Below are 15441 nucleotides of genomic sequence, written 5' to 3'. Positions count from 1 at the left end.
AAGTGCTTATGATGTGCCAGGAACTGTTCTGAATATTTTAAATATGTAAACTCATTTCATCTTTACAGCAATTTTATGAGGTAAATGTTACTATCCTTGTTGTTGTTTTAGTGTTTTTAATTCTACTTTATATACATACAATTAGATTGTTCATAATCCATGGTTCATGACATATCCTCATTGGTCCATGCATGGCTCTCTTTTGTTTACTTTTTAAATGTTAGTTATTTTAATAATATATAAGTACCATAAGATCCTCTATTAAAAATAAAACTAGGGTCTGGTCAGCAATTTGCACCTGGCTGTATGGTATGCCCAACACATTTTACTCCCTCCCCTGGCCCAGTGTGATCATCATCCAGACTGCTGAGCTCTTTATCTTTCACTTTGCTTTTCATACAGTTTTATGGTTTTCTTGTGTCTATACACAGTCCTAAAAATATATGTGTGTGTCTGTATGTATGTGTGTGTGCGTGTGTATATATATATATATATATATATATATATAGAGAGAGAGAGAGAGAGAGAGAGAGTTGTTTTTAACTGTATGTCTTCAGTACTTTTTTCTTTTTTCTTTTTTTTTAAAGATGGGGTTTCACCATGTTGGTCAGGCTGGTCTTGAACTCCCAACCTCAGGTGATCCGCCCGCCTCGACCTCCAAAGTGCTTGGATTACAGACATGAACCACTACACCCAGCCATGTACTTTTTTCACTTAATATTACATTGTTAAGATTCTACCATATTGTTGTGTGTTGCTACAGTTGTTCCTTTTGACACCTATTTAACATTCCCATTGTGCAAATATATAGCAGTTTATTCATCCTGAAACCATTCTTTATTGAAGTGCCTATAACATTGTTATTGATTTTCTCTTTTCTGGTTATTAATTGGTCTAATTCTGTTACATTCAAGCTTTGCATATGATTCTAGGGGTTTTCCAACATCCTTTGTAATGGTTGCATGAGATCCCGAATCTTCTGCAAGATTTGCAATAATTTCTTGCAAATGACTTGTTGTGTGTTGTCAGATATTTACAATGGGCTACTAGGAAGAGGCTGACCAATAAAGATTTTGACTTGATGGGGCTTGGTGCACACAGACAGCCCTTAGTTTCAGCAAGGAGGAATGTTGGCGGGGAGGCTGAGGGAGGCAGGGAATGTCAATTCGCTTGTGACTATTTCCTTGTCATGATGACTTTTGTTTCCCTGGGCAACCTGGCAAATGTGGGAACTTTGATTATGAACACTCAGATAACCAGAAGCCCCTACATCTTGGCAAATTTTTTAACACTTCTCCCACAAAAGGTAGAATCTAATTCCTCTCCCCTTGAATATGGCAAAGAATAGCATTCAGTCAAAGTGTTGCTATGGGACTTCTGAGGCTAGACTAAGAAAAGGTGATACAGCTTCCATCTGGCTTGCTCTTTTTTGGGACACTCATTCTGGGGAAGCCAATCATCAGGCTGTGAAGGAGCCCAAAGGAGCCCACACAGAGACCATGGAGAAGCCCACATGGATGAAAACTGAGGCCCCCAACTGACAGCCAGCAGCAATCGCCAGGCATGTGAGTGAGTCTTCCAGGAGAGGCTACATACTTTGAAGAGCAGTAACAAGTCATCCTGGACATGCCCCGACTAAATTCCCTACAATGTGCAGAATTAAGCTAACTGTGCTCTGTCCAAAGTCCTCACCCACAGAATCCGTTCACATAATAAATGGTTATCTTATGCTACTAAGTTTTGGGTTAAGTTGTTATACAAATTAATAAAATTAGTAAAAAAAAAAAAAAAAAGTAACTGGCACACCCAATTTAAAGATGAGCAAGCTGAGTCTTGGAGAGAATAAATTCACAGTAAATGGTAAAGCCAAGATTGAAGTCTGGCCATTTGAAAACTCAACCTTGACACTGCCTATAATTGCCTATAATCTATTTCTTCTTTTGCATTTTCAAGATGCCCTTGGTTACTCAGAACACAACTGATTAGCTTATTCCCCCACCCCAGGATTCAGCCTGGGAGGGCAATGCTACCACCAAAAAAATACACATGACATACTCTAAAAATAAGCCACTCAGAAAGGGTTAAACTGAGCTGCAGACTGGCAAATGAGATCTGCCCACAATAAATACTTAGTTCAGGGCCTAAAAGCCAAAGGGCATTTTAAAATAAATGGCTAGGCCCAGTGGCTAACACCTGTAATCCTAGCACTTTAGGAGGCTGAGGTGGGAGAATCACTTGAGCCCAGGAGTTTGAGACCAGACTGGGCAACATAGTGAGACCCTGTCTCTGTTTTTTAAAATTGTTTTTAAATAAAAAATAAAATAACGGGTGGATCTCCTGAGGTCAGGAGTTTGAGACTAGCCCGACTAACATAGTGAAACCTTCTAGCTACTAAAAATACAAAAATTAGCTGGGCATGATAGCGGGCACCTGTAATCCCAGCCACATGGGAGGTTGAGACAGGAGAATCACTTGAACCCAGGAGGCAGAGGTTGTTGTGAGCCGGGATTGCACCATTGCACTCCAGCCTGGGCAATAAGAGTGAGACTCCGTCTCAAAAAGAAAGAATTAAAAAATAAATAAATAAAATAAACATAACACACTTTTTTTGAGTTCAAACATGATGATGTTAAAGTGAGATGAAAGAATAAAAATCAGCTTTCTTTTACAATGTTTTGTTATGTTAATAATTTTTATTTATCTAGCATTATTTTTATGGTATGAATATTTTAAACTCTCCATGAAGATACTGCTATGGTTTGAATGTGTTTGACCCCTCCAAAATTCGTGGGTTGAAACTTAATCTCCATTGTGGTGGTATTAAGAGATAGGGACTTTGGGGAAGGGATTAAGTCATGAGGGTTCCGTCAAAAATGGGTTGGTGCTTTATAAAAGGACTAGAGGGGAACCAGTTTAGGTCCTTTTGCCCTTCTGCTTTCCTCTGTGTGAGGACACAGCAACAAGGCGTCATCATCTTGGAAGCAGAGAGCAGCCCTCACCAGACACTAACGCCGGTGCCTTGATCTTGGATTTCCCAGCCTCCAGAACCATAAGGAATACATCTGTGTTCTTTATATATTACCCAGTCTGTGGTGTTCTGTTATAGCAGCATAAGTGGTGTAATTCACATATCTTTAATTTAAAACAATTTAAAATGTTGCCAACATTCCAAGATGGAGTTGGAATCACTTCCAATTGTGTAGTATTTGAAGCAATATATCGTTTCCAAAATATTTCATAGATTAAAAAAAGCTTTGTTCTATCCCCAGCTACTTCTCATGATGATGCTTTTAGCTCTTGGTTTAGAGCATGACAGAGTTATCCAGCTGTCCTTCCACATTGCCAACTTTAACCATTTCTGCAGCTAAGAAGATACTATATTTTTTGAAAAGCCACACCACCATAAGGGTAGCCAGTGGGATTTATTTAATGATCTGGATTTATTAGGAATTCATGAAATAATTATATTTTCATAAATTTATTCATATTAAAATTGTGCATGTATGTGAAATATTAATATGTAAGCCTTATAATAAAACCAGCATAACTCTTTTCCTCCAACCTTATCCCTATTCATACTTGTCACAGGTAACCACTTTCAATTCTTCTATTTCCTCTCCTATTTACCACTTTATCTCAAAATTATTTGTGTATACCAGTATTTCTATATTTCTTTTCTTTTTTTTCTTTTTTTTTTTGAGATGGAGTCTCGCTCTGTTGCCTAGGTGCAGTGGCACAATCTCTGCTCACTGCAACCTCTGCCTCCCAGGTTCAGGTAATTCTCCTGCCTAACTGGGACTACAGGCACAAGCCACCACATCTGGCCAGATGTGGACTTCCTGTCCTCTAGACACACGCTCACTCCCTTTCCTCCCAAACTCTTAACTGTATCATCACTAGTGGCTATATCAAGATTACAACTTCATAATCACAGGCACTCCTCAACTTCTGATGAGGTTATGTCAAAATAAACCCATCATAAGTTGAAATTATTGTTAAGTCAAAAATGGGTTTAAGTGGCCGGGCACCGTGGCTCATGCCTGTAATCCCAGCACTTTGGGAGGCCAAGGCAAGTGGATTATGTGAGGTCAGGAGTTTGAGACCAGCCTGGCCAACATGGAGAAACCCTGCCTCTACTAAAAATACAAACATTAGCTGGGTGTGGTGGCACATGCCTGTAATCCCAGCTACTCAGGAGTCTGAGGCAGGAGAATCACTTGAATCTGGGAGGTGGAGGTTGCAGTGAGCCGAGATCATGCCATTGCACTCCAGCCTGGGAGATAAGTGAGGCTCCGTCTCAAAACAAAACAAAACAAAACAAAACAAAACAAAACAAAACAAAACAAATAAAAGAAAAGAAAAAGCATTTAATACACCTAATATACAAAACATCATAACTTAGCCTAGCTTACCTTAAATGTGCTAAGAACACTTACATCAACCTATAGTTGGGCAAAATCATCTAATACAAAGCCTATTTTATAATAACGTGTTGAGTATCTCATGTGATATATTGAATTACTGTACTGAAAGTGAAAAACGGAATGGCTGTATGGGTACTCAAGGTATTGTTTTTACTGAATGCATATCACTTTTGCACCATTCTAAAGTAGAAAAAATTTAAGTCAAAACATTGTAAGTCAGGGACAGTCTGTATCGTTAATTTTCCAAAGGAGATGTGATGGCTTTTGGACCATGATAGCTATGGAGATGGTGCTATGATTCGAATGTATACCAAAATTCACATGTTGGCGCTTAAACCCCAGTGTGATGGTAGTAAGAGGTGGAGCCTTTGGAAAATGATTAAGTCATGAGGGCTCTACCTTAGTGAATGAGGTTAATGCCCTTGTAAAAGAGGATTCAGAGAGCTGCCTCTTGCCTTTCCACCTTCTCCCATGTGAGCCTGCAGCAGCAAGATGCCACCTGAAAGCAGGGAAAGCCAGCCCTGCTGGTGCCTTAATCTCGGACTTCTCAGCCTCCAGAACTGTGAGAAATAAATTTCTGTTGTTTATAAATTACCCAGTCTGTGGTGTCATGTCGTGTAGCATGAATGGACTAAGATGGATCAGAAAAATAATGATTCAAGAGACCAGTGGGAAGGAGAGTTGATGGAACTTAGTGAGTTTTGGATGAGCCAGAGGATGAGCAAGAGGAAGGTACATGGGGAAATGGGTAGAAGAGTGTTAATATTTACTTATATAAGAAAGACTGGACAAACAACAAGTAGCGGTGGGAGTTTGGCACATGTTGGTTTCAGCAGCCCCAAAAGAGTTCCCGAATGGAGGCATTCTAGTTGAATAAGTCGACTGAAGCTCCAAACTGAAGACCAGATTGGATTGGGAGTCATCAGCGTAGTGACATGGCCTTTGTTCTCAGTGTCGATGGCAGTGGGACCACAGTGAGGTTAGCAAAGAAGAGAGTATAAAGTGTCTTGGTTTGTGCACTGAGGGAGACTAGCCTTTAGGAATAAGCAGAAAGACGCTAATAAAGGAGACTGAGAAAGAGTTGCCAGACAGGTGAGAGAAAAACAAGGTGAATTTGGCCTTAGAAGTCAAGAGAAGATGTTTGAAGAGATAGGGAGTGGTCAACTGAAATGATAAATGGAAGGTTCCAGGGAGGGCAGGAGCATGGGCTCTGCAACAGAGATAACAGGGTAGAGGAGGAAAGATATTTCCTCTTTGTAACAGAGGAAGGGAGTGTGTGTGTGGAAATGGGGTTTGTGGATCTGGGACCAAAGGTTTGGACTAGCCTTTGCAGAGAACAGGAGAGGAAGTTAACCGGAGAAGGCTAATAGGATTTCCCAGCAGTGTTTAGAGCCAGTCAAACTGGCCATTAATAGGGTATAAAACCCTTCAGTCTAGATTATCCTTGGCGATTTGGGAAAAAGTATGTAGAAAATCCATGATGGGCAGGAGCCTTGTGGTAGCAAGTTCTGACTTTGGCTATTTCAGCATGTTATTCTGTTTGTGATCTCTAATTCTATTTGCTTCAGTTTGGGAAAATTCTATTTTTTTGGAACAAGGCATCCTTTTGTACCCATTAATCAAATATATTAGCCCGGAGTTAAGAATAAATTCCATTTCACTCCTCTCTCCCCCTCCACGAAAGACTTACACAATCAAAAAAGAAAATACCTCATAAGGTGACTTTTCCTTCTGCTGCCCAGTTTTGGGTAGGAAGAAAGCAGGGAATTTGGTTCACGCAACTTGAGATTTTTGCCTGAGTCCCACCTCCAGAGATTCTGATTTCAGTAAGTCTGGGCTAGGCACTCAGATGCTATAGTTTTTTTTCTTTCTTTTCTTTTTTCTTTGTTTGCCATACAGTCAAGAAGATCTAGGATGCAGGGATCTGAGGAAGAATGATGGTCTGAAAGTGGGAAGAAAATCCAAGAGCAGAGTAGTCCCATTTCCTGAAAAAAAAAAAAAAAAAATGTACTTTTCTCTCTATACACACACACACACACACACACACACACACACAAGATAAGCTAGGCACCTGTAATCCTAGCACTTTGGGAGGCTGAGGTGGGTGAATCACTAGGTCAGGAGTTCAAGACTAGCCTGACCAACGTGGAGAAATCCCATCTCTACTAAAAATACAAAAATTAGCTGGGCACAGTGGTGCACTCCTGTAACCCCAGCTACTCGGGAGACTGAGGCAGGAGAATCGCTTGAACCTGGGAGGCAGAGGTTTCAGCGAGCCGAGATTGCACCACTGCACTCCAGTCTGGGCAAATAAATGAGCGAGACTCCAAATAAATAAATTAATTAATTAATAATAAAATACCCCGGAAGCATGAGCTTTCTGTTGATTTCTTAAAAATTAAACGGAGGCCAGGTGCGATCACTCATGCCTGTAATCCCAGCACTTTGGGAGGCTGAGGCAGGTGGATCACTTGAGGTCAGGAGTTCAAGACCAGCCTGGCCAACATGGTGAAACCCCATCTCTACTATACAAAAAAAAAAAAAAAAAAAAAAATTAGCCAGTCATGGTGGCTTGGACCTGTAATCCCAGCTACTTGCAAGGCTGAGGCAGGAGAATTGCTTGAGGCCGGGAGGTGGAGGTTGCAGTCAGCAGAGATCATGCCACTGTACTCCAGCCTGGGTGACAGAGTGAGACTCCATCTCAAAAAAGAAGATAAATAAAAATTAAAATAAACTAAATTAAATGGAATTTAGTGACAGTGATTTAACTAGGTTCTTGAATTGATTTGGTTTAATCTCACAGCCTGACTTAAAAAATGACAACAACAACAACAACAAAAAACCTTTGTGTTGTTATTTAGTTTTCACTGAAAAGAAAAATCATTGTTAAAATCCTTTTCAAAAAAATTAGCTTAATTTTTGTAAGACAACGGCTCAGTTGTAGAGAGGCAATTTACCCAGGTCCAAAGAATTCAAAGGCTGTTCTGCTTAACTGTGCTAAGCAGAATTTTGGCCCCTGCAGTAGTTTGCTAGGGCTGCCATAACTATATACCATGGAGTGGCTTAAACATCAGAAATTAATTTTCTCACAATTCTAGAATCCTGAGATCAAGGTGTCAGTAGGGTTGGGATTTTTTTGTTTTTTGTTTTTTTGAAGCTTCTTTCCTTATTTTGTGGATGGCCACTCTCACTTCCCTATGTTTTCACAGGGTCATCACTGTCTGTGTCTGTGTTCTAACCTTCTCTTTTTTTTTTGAAACGGAGTCTCGCTCTGTCTCCAAGCTGGAGTGCAATGGCTCGATCTTGACTCACTGCAACTTCCATCTCCTGAGTTCAAGTGATTCTCCTGCCTCAGCCTCCCGAGTAGCTGGAACTACAGGCACATGCCATGACGCCCAGCTAATTTTTGTATTTTTAGTCGAGACAGGGTTTCACCATGTTGGCCAAGAGGGTCTCAGTCTCTTGAGCTTGTGATCCGCCTGCCTCAGCCTCCCAAAGTGCTGGGAATACAGGTGTAAGCCACCACACCCGGCTAATCTTCTCTTCTTATAAGAACATGTCAGATTAGGTCTGACACTGATGACTTAATTTTAACTTAATTATGTCTTTAAAGACCCTATCTTTAAGTACAGTTACATTCTGCAGTGTTGAGGGTTAGGATGTCAATATAGAATTGAAATCCCCTGCTGTGGAGGGCACAATTCAGCCCATAACAGCCCTTATGACCTTTGCACCTGGTATCACACCTGTAAGTATGACAAAAGGGACTTCGCAGATGCAATTAAGGTGAAGGACCTAAAGGTAAAGAGATAATCTTGGATTATCCAAGTGGGCCCAATCTAACCACACGAACCCATAAATGGAGAGAACTTTCTCCAGTTAGAGGCAGCAAATTGTGGCAGAAGGAGAAGTCAGAGAGATTCCAAGCGGGAGAAGGACTTGACGCACCACTGCTGGCCCTGAGTGCCCAGGAGCCAGGCCTGGAAGGAGGCTTCTAGAAGCAAGGGGCTTCCCTCAGCTAATAGCCTGCAAGGAAGTGGGGATCTTAGTTCTGCAAATGCAAGGAACTGAATTCAGCCAACAACCTGAAGGAGGTCGGAAGGGAATTCTTCCCAGCATCCCCCAAGAACGGTCCTGCTGGCCTGGGATACCTCCGTTTCTACCTTGTGAAACCTGAAGCAGAGAAACCACAAGTTGAGCATTGAGGCACTGGGACTGGGGACCCACAGAACTGAGATACCATTGTAACTGTGTTGTTTTAAGCCACTCAATTTGTGGTAATTTGTTATAGCAGCAATAGAAAACAACTCAACAGCCAACTGCAGAGTCAGCACATTAAGGAAAAGTACTAGAAATTAAGTCTATAGATGGCTGTAACTTCGAATGAGCCAAATAATAAAATGAATCTAATGAAGTTACTAGTAGAACTGAAAGTTGTTAGGGAGAGGAGTCAGATTTTCCAAAGTCCAGTTGAAGAGCGGCCTCCCACAGAACAAGGGCTTACTCTGTTCAGTTGAGTTGGAGCTAAATTCTAAATAGTTGTTAGTAACTATGGATGGATCTTCTCCTGACAGTTAAAAATTGAATGCATAAATAATACAAATACACCCCCTCTTGAAACTATCAACAAGGAAATAAATACATACAATTACAGCTACCCTCAAGAGTGTTGTGAAACTCTAATACAGTGCCTGGCACAAGGTAAGCTTTCACTAAATGTTTATTATTATCATTATTTTTATTTCTGAGACAAAGTCTCACTCTGTCACCCAAGCTGGAGTGCAGTGGCGTGATCTCGGCTCACTGCAACCTCTGCCTCCTGGGTTCAAGCAATTATCTTATCTCATCCTCCTGAGTATCCAGGACTACAGGCACATGCCACCATGGCCGGCAAATTTTTGTATTTTTAGTACAAATGGAGTTTCACCATATTGGTCAGGCTGGTCTCAAACTCCTGACCTCAGGTGATCCACCTGCCTCGGCTTCCCAAAGTGCTGGGAGTACAGAGGTGAGCCACTGCACCTTGCCTTATTATTATTTTTTGAGATGGATTTTCACTCTTGTTGTCCAGGCTGGCGTGCAACGGCACGACCTTGGCTCTTTGCAACTCCACCTCCTGTGTTCAAGTGATTCTCCTGCCTCAGCCTCCCAAGAAGCTGGGATTACAGGCATGTGCCACCACGCCCGGCTAGTTTTGTATTTTTAGTAGAGATGGGGTTTCACCATGTTGGCCAGGCTGGTCTCAAACTCCTGACCTCAGGTGATCCCCCTGCCTTGGCCTCTCAAAGTGCTGGGATTACAGGCGTGAGCCACTGCGCCCGGCCCAAACTGTTTATCATTACCTTTATCATTGTCTCATTTCACTGATATCCTCATGTAAAGTAAACATTTTAATTTGCAAAATTAAAACAATTTAATACTGACTTTCATATATCTTGATATACATATATGAAAAAAAAAAAACTGTAGGAAAAAAATGACCCAATACCGAGATTTTAAAAGTCACAAACAGGAATACAGGGGAAAAAAAAAATTAATGTTTCCATGTTATAGAAAGTTTCCCATTTGCATTATCAAGTGAAATAAAGAGATTTCTAAAGCAAGAGTCTAGAATTCTAAGGCCTTTTAGAGAAAGATAGGCAAGTCAAATAAATGGGTGAGGTTGAGGGGTATGATGATACTAGGGCTGGGTATGGTGGGTTGTACCTATGGTCCCAGCTACTTGCGAGGCTAAGGCAGGAGAATCACTTGAGCCCAGGAGTTTGAGGCCAGCCTGAGTAACATAGCAAGCTCCCATTTCAAAAAAAAAAAAAACAGATAAAGTTAATAAGGAGTGTTAGAGATTATAGAAATTAGGACAGCATTCACCTGCCTTAAAGCATTTGTATTCAAATTTCCTTAATAGATTGTTCTGTTTGAGGACCATGTTGCAATTTTTTGCTCCCTGCATTTCCTGGTCTGTTCTCCTCTCCCAGGTTAAACACCATTGTTGGCCGAGCGCAGTGTGGCTTATGCCTGTAATCCCAGCACTTTGGGAGGCTGAGGTGGGAGGATCATGAGGTCAGGAGTTTGAGACCAGCCTGGCCAACATGGTGAGACCCCATCCTTACTAAAAATACAAAAATTAGCCAGGTATGGTGGTGCACACCTGTAGTCTCAGTTACTTGGGAGGCTGAGGCACTAGAATTGCTTGAACCTGGGAGGTGGAGGTTGCAGTGAACTGAGATCGTGCCACTGCACTCCAGCCTGGGTGACAGAATGAGGCTCCATCTCAAAAAAAAAAAAAAAAAAGATTCCACTTACATGACATATCCAGAGTAGTCAAATTAATAGAAACAAAAAGTAGAATAATAGTTTCCGGTAGCTGGGGTAGGAGGAAACGGGAATTTGTTGCTTAATGGGTGTAGAGTTTCAGTTTTGCAAGATGAAAAAGTTCTAGAGATGGGTTGTACAACAAAATGAATATACTTAACACTACTAAACTGTCTACTTAAAAATGGTTAAGATGTAAAATTTTATCTTGTGTAGATGTATATTATATATCTGTGTATTGTATGTGTATGAATCATACTATAATAAAAGTAATATAAACAATTGAAATAATGCAAAAATCTAGTAATCATAATTGTTTTATAATCAGATATTACTGCAATTCTGTTTTGCTATCTGTTGTTTCGGCTGGTTCTCACAGTGCCTTGTTCTTCATGTGCTTGGTTATTTTTCACCCTGTACTGGTCATTGTCCCTGAAAAATTGCTGATAAAGATTCTTAGAGGATGAAGACCAGCATAAAAGTACAATCCTCCAGAGAGGATCTGAATTTGCTTCTGCCAGGCACTTAGACACACTTTCAGTTCGGGACTACTTTAAACTAGATTTATAACTTAAAAAAAAATACTTCATCCAATTTGGGCTATGAGTACACACACACACACACACACACACACACACACACACACACACACACACACACACACACCCAGCTATGATTACAATGTCCTTTTCTTGGAGTTTTCTGGCAGAAAGGTGTAGGGGAGGTTTACTCCTGATTCACCTTTTCCCTAATCATAGGCCTGTGGGGGTGCTCACAACTAATATAGGAAACACTCCTCATCTTGGTGGACCCTGAGCTTTGATTTCATTCCTCTTTACCCTGCATGGTTGTCATAATGAAATTCAAGTTTGCCTAGACTGGCAAATAACCTCAGAGCAAAATTTACTTCCTCCCACTTGGGCAGCACTTCTAAACTTTATTTTTTAATTAATTATGTATTTATTTATTTTGACACAGAGTCTTGCTCTGTCACCCAGGCTGCAGTGTAGTGGCGTGATCTAGGCTCACTGCAACCTCCGCCTCCTGGGTTCAAGCAATTCTCTTGCCTCAGCCTCCCGAGTAGCTGGGATTACAGGCACGTGCTGCCACATCCGGCTAATTTTTGTATTTTTAGTAGAGATGGGGTTTCACCATGTTGGCCAGGCTGGTCTTGAACTCCTGACTTTAGGTGCTCCACCCGCCTCAGCCTCCAAAAGTGCTGGGATTACAGGCGTGAGCCACCACGCCTGGCCTTATACTTTCTATTTGTAAACTATTTTATCCAGCATTTTTTATGTCAGGACCCAAATAATCTAACCAGTCAGAAGTCCCTCTGCTCTGTTTCCTGTTTCATTGACTCCTGCCCTTCTATTTATTTTCTTCCCCTGTTTCATTGACTTCTGCTCTTCTATTTATTTTCTTCCTCCTACTTTTGTATTGTTCTTATTTTCCCTCTGACTTCTTGAGTTGAATACTTAGCTCATTATTACATTTTCATTTCTATTGTAAGGCTAGTCTACCCTAAAGCTCCAAATTTCCTTTAAAGTGCATCTTTCATTGTAATCCATATTTTGATATGCAGCAGAGGAGTGTCCGCCCAAAGCCAGCTGGTGTCCTCCTGTTTTCATCAGCTCCACCCCAACAGGATTCTTGTGCTGCCCTGGTTATATTCTGAAACATCTGCATTCAGGTCTGAAAAAGTACAGGCAATTTTCACCATCTGGGTAGCAATGGTAGCCCAAGGCAATGCTAGGAGAGTTAACAGCATAATATATATATATATATTTTTTTTTTGATACAGGGTCTTGCTTTTGTCACTCAGGCCGGAGTGCAGTGGCGTGATCTTGGCTCACTGCAGTCTTGATTTCCTGGACTCAAGTGATCCTCCTACCTCATCCTCCCAAGTAGCTAAAACTACAGGCATGTACCACCACACCTGACTAAGTTTGAGACATGAGGTTTCACCCCGTGTTGCCCAGGCTGGTCTTGAACTGCTGGACTCAAGCAATCCTCACACCTCAGCCTCCCAAAATGCTGGGATTACAGGCATGAGCCGCTATGCCCAGCTAAGAGCATATTTGAAACCATCTTTCTCTAACTCAGTTTTTTCCAACACTGGCTACATATGAAAATTACTAGCAAGTTTTGAAAAATACTGTTGTCTGTGTCCCACCCAGAGAATGCTGTGATTGGTCTGGGAGGTGGGGCCTGGACTTGGGTACTTCTGGTGATTCTAACGTGAAGCCAGGGCTGAGAACCACTGCTGTCATTTTATCTGGTCATTGCCACCAACTTGAGTGAATCCTCTCTCTTCCCCACCTCCAGTCCATTTTAAACAGCCTCTGTCTCCCCAAGGCTGTAATTTCCTGGTTTCCATATTTCTGCCTCTATTTCTCCAAGGTGGATTTTGGGAAGGAGGCAGAAACCCTGGTAATTTACCATGTTGGCAGGAACTAGAATTCTCCCTCATGTTGTTTGTCTTCACAGGAGGTCTCAGCATGAAACAGCAGCGGTGGTGTGGAATGACGGCCAAAATGGGCTCTGTGTTGTCAGGGGTCTTCACCATCCTGGCCGTAGACATGTATCTCATCTTTGAGCAGAAGTACCTAGGGAATGGCAATTGCACTGAGATCACACCAAAGGACAAGGGGTCAAGTGACATCATAAATAACTTCATCACCTGCTGGAGTTGGAAAATCGTCCTCTTCCTGTCTTTCATCACCATCTTCATCAGCTGCTTCCTCCTGTACTCAGTGTATGCCCAGATCTTCAGGGGCCTGGTCATCTACATTGTCTGGATTTTTTTCTATGAAGCTGTAAACATTGTAATACAAATCCTCACCAACATTGACTTCAGCATTGAAGAGGTCAAAGTCATGCGCTGGTTTGGCTTGGTGTGTCGTACACTCTTGCACTGTTTCTGGATGTTCTTTGTCATCACCTATGCCCACATAACCTACAAAAACCAGAGCCAGGGCAGTATAATTTCATACAAGAGACGAATTTCTACGGTGGAGTCTATACACAGCAGAAATAAAAGATTATCAGGTCTTCCTGGGCTTGGGAGCTCACACCTGGACGCCCAGCACTTTGGGAGGCCGAGATGGGTGGATCACCTGAGATCACAAGTTTAAGACCAGCCTGGCCAACATGGCGAAAACCTGTCTCTACTAAAAAAAATATAAAACTTAGTCAGGTGTGATGGCATGCACCTGTAATCCCAGCTACTTGGGAGGCTAAGACAGGAGAATCGCTTGAACCTGAAGGCAGAGGTTGCAGTGAGCCAATATTGCACCTGGGTGACAGAATGAGACCCTGTCTCAAAAAAAAAAAAAAATTAGCAGCTTTATCCACCACTATAAGCAATAATGTTGGCCCTTTTCTTTCCCCTGAGAGGGAGGTCTCTTAGGTTCCCAGGGCAGCTCTGTTTCCTTCCCCCACCCCCACTTTTGCTTAGCAGTCCTGCAAGTCCTGCCACTCTTTCAGGAGAACATGGAGAGAAAATGTGATTGTAATCAGAACTGGAACATCCTGCTTATTGAAGGTGTTTGGTTAAAGGATATTGTGATTTATCAAACCTTCTGTGAATTCCACCTTCCTTATTTGATCAGTACCACCTATTGGTCAAAATGAGTGGAATAAAATGAAGCTGAATTGCAGTATGGCAATCCTTTTTTCTTGGTCTTGGTTAGCCTTCAACCCATAACTCTTTAATTTAACCCTGGGATAAGCAAATCTGTATTTATACCTCAGATTTTTGTGGCACAAAGTATACTGTTGGTCCTAGGGTGGATTTGTGCTATGATTTCCCCACTATGTCTTCTGTTTTATTCCAGATAAGGAAAATAATAAAAATATAGAGAAAATTCGTCCTTCAATTTCTGTCTTGAGTTTCCCCACCCTTCCCAAATTTGTCAAGGAGTATGAAAGGCATTTCCTTAATCAAAGGTACATGTTAAATATATTTCTATATCTGATGCTGTGCTGTACACCGTAGTGTGAACACTGTACTGAACATTGTGTATATACTGTATACAAAAATGTACAAGATATGAAGCCTGACTATGAGAATTTTGCAGTTTAGTGGAAGAAACTATTGTTTATGAATCAATTAGCCAGCCAAACATACAAGACAGTATATGATTACACACTATCACAAATCAACAGACATCACTTTGGATTCAGGTTCAGAGACTGTCTGAAGCACTCTTTTTTTTTTTTTTTTTTGAGACTGAGTCTCTCTCTGTTGCCCAGACTGGAGTGCAATGGTGCAACCTCCACTTCCAGGGTTTAAGCAATTCTCCTGCTCAACCCTACAGGCACGGACCACCACGCCTGGCTAATTTTTGTATTTTTAGTAGAGACGGGGTTTCACCATGTTGGTCAGGCTGGTCTCGAACTCCTGACCTCAGGTGATCCACCTGCCTCAACTTCCCTAAGTACTGGGATCACAGGTGTGAGCCACTCACTGCACCCAACTGGAAGCACTTTAAACTGAGATGGAAGACAAACTAAGAATATTTCTGCTTCAAAAATTGGACATTGCATTGAGTTTTTGTCTTGTTAGTAGCTTTCTTAAAGTATAATTGACATACAATAAAATACTGCACATATTTAAAGCATATAATTTAACAAGTTTTGACTATGTGTATCCCAGTGAAACCATCACCACAATTAAGTTCATAGACGTATATATCACCTTCCA

General features: G+C 41.4%; 1 protein-coding gene across 1 annotated transcript in view; it reads left to right on the top strand.

The window, feature by feature from the left end:
- The window catches only part of LOC116533716 (transmembrane protein 217-like), a 42840-nt gene extending 27912 nt beyond the window's left edge, over nucleotides 1-14928 (top strand). The window contains exon 2 of the mRNA XM_032253604.1: nucleotides 13224-14928. Within this exon, the coding sequence (XP_032109495.1) occupies nucleotides 13235-13870 (636 nt within the window). The 5' untranslated portion in view covers nucleotides 13224-13234 and the 3' untranslated portion in view covers nucleotides 13871-14928. The remainder of the gene's footprint in view (nucleotides 1-13223) is intronic.
- Nucleotides 14929-15441: the final 513 nt, after the last annotated feature.

Source organism: Sapajus apella, unplaced genomic scaffold (assembly GCF_009761245.1).
Source record: "Sapajus apella isolate SASKATOON/1434 unplaced genomic scaffold, GSC_monkey_1.0 scaffold83, whole genome shotgun sequence".
NCBI lineage: Eukaryota > Metazoa > Chordata > Mammalia > Primates > Cebidae > Sapajus > Sapajus apella.
The sequence above is the reverse complement of the archived record's forward strand: the minus strand, read 5'-3'. Positions and strand labels throughout refer to the sequence as shown.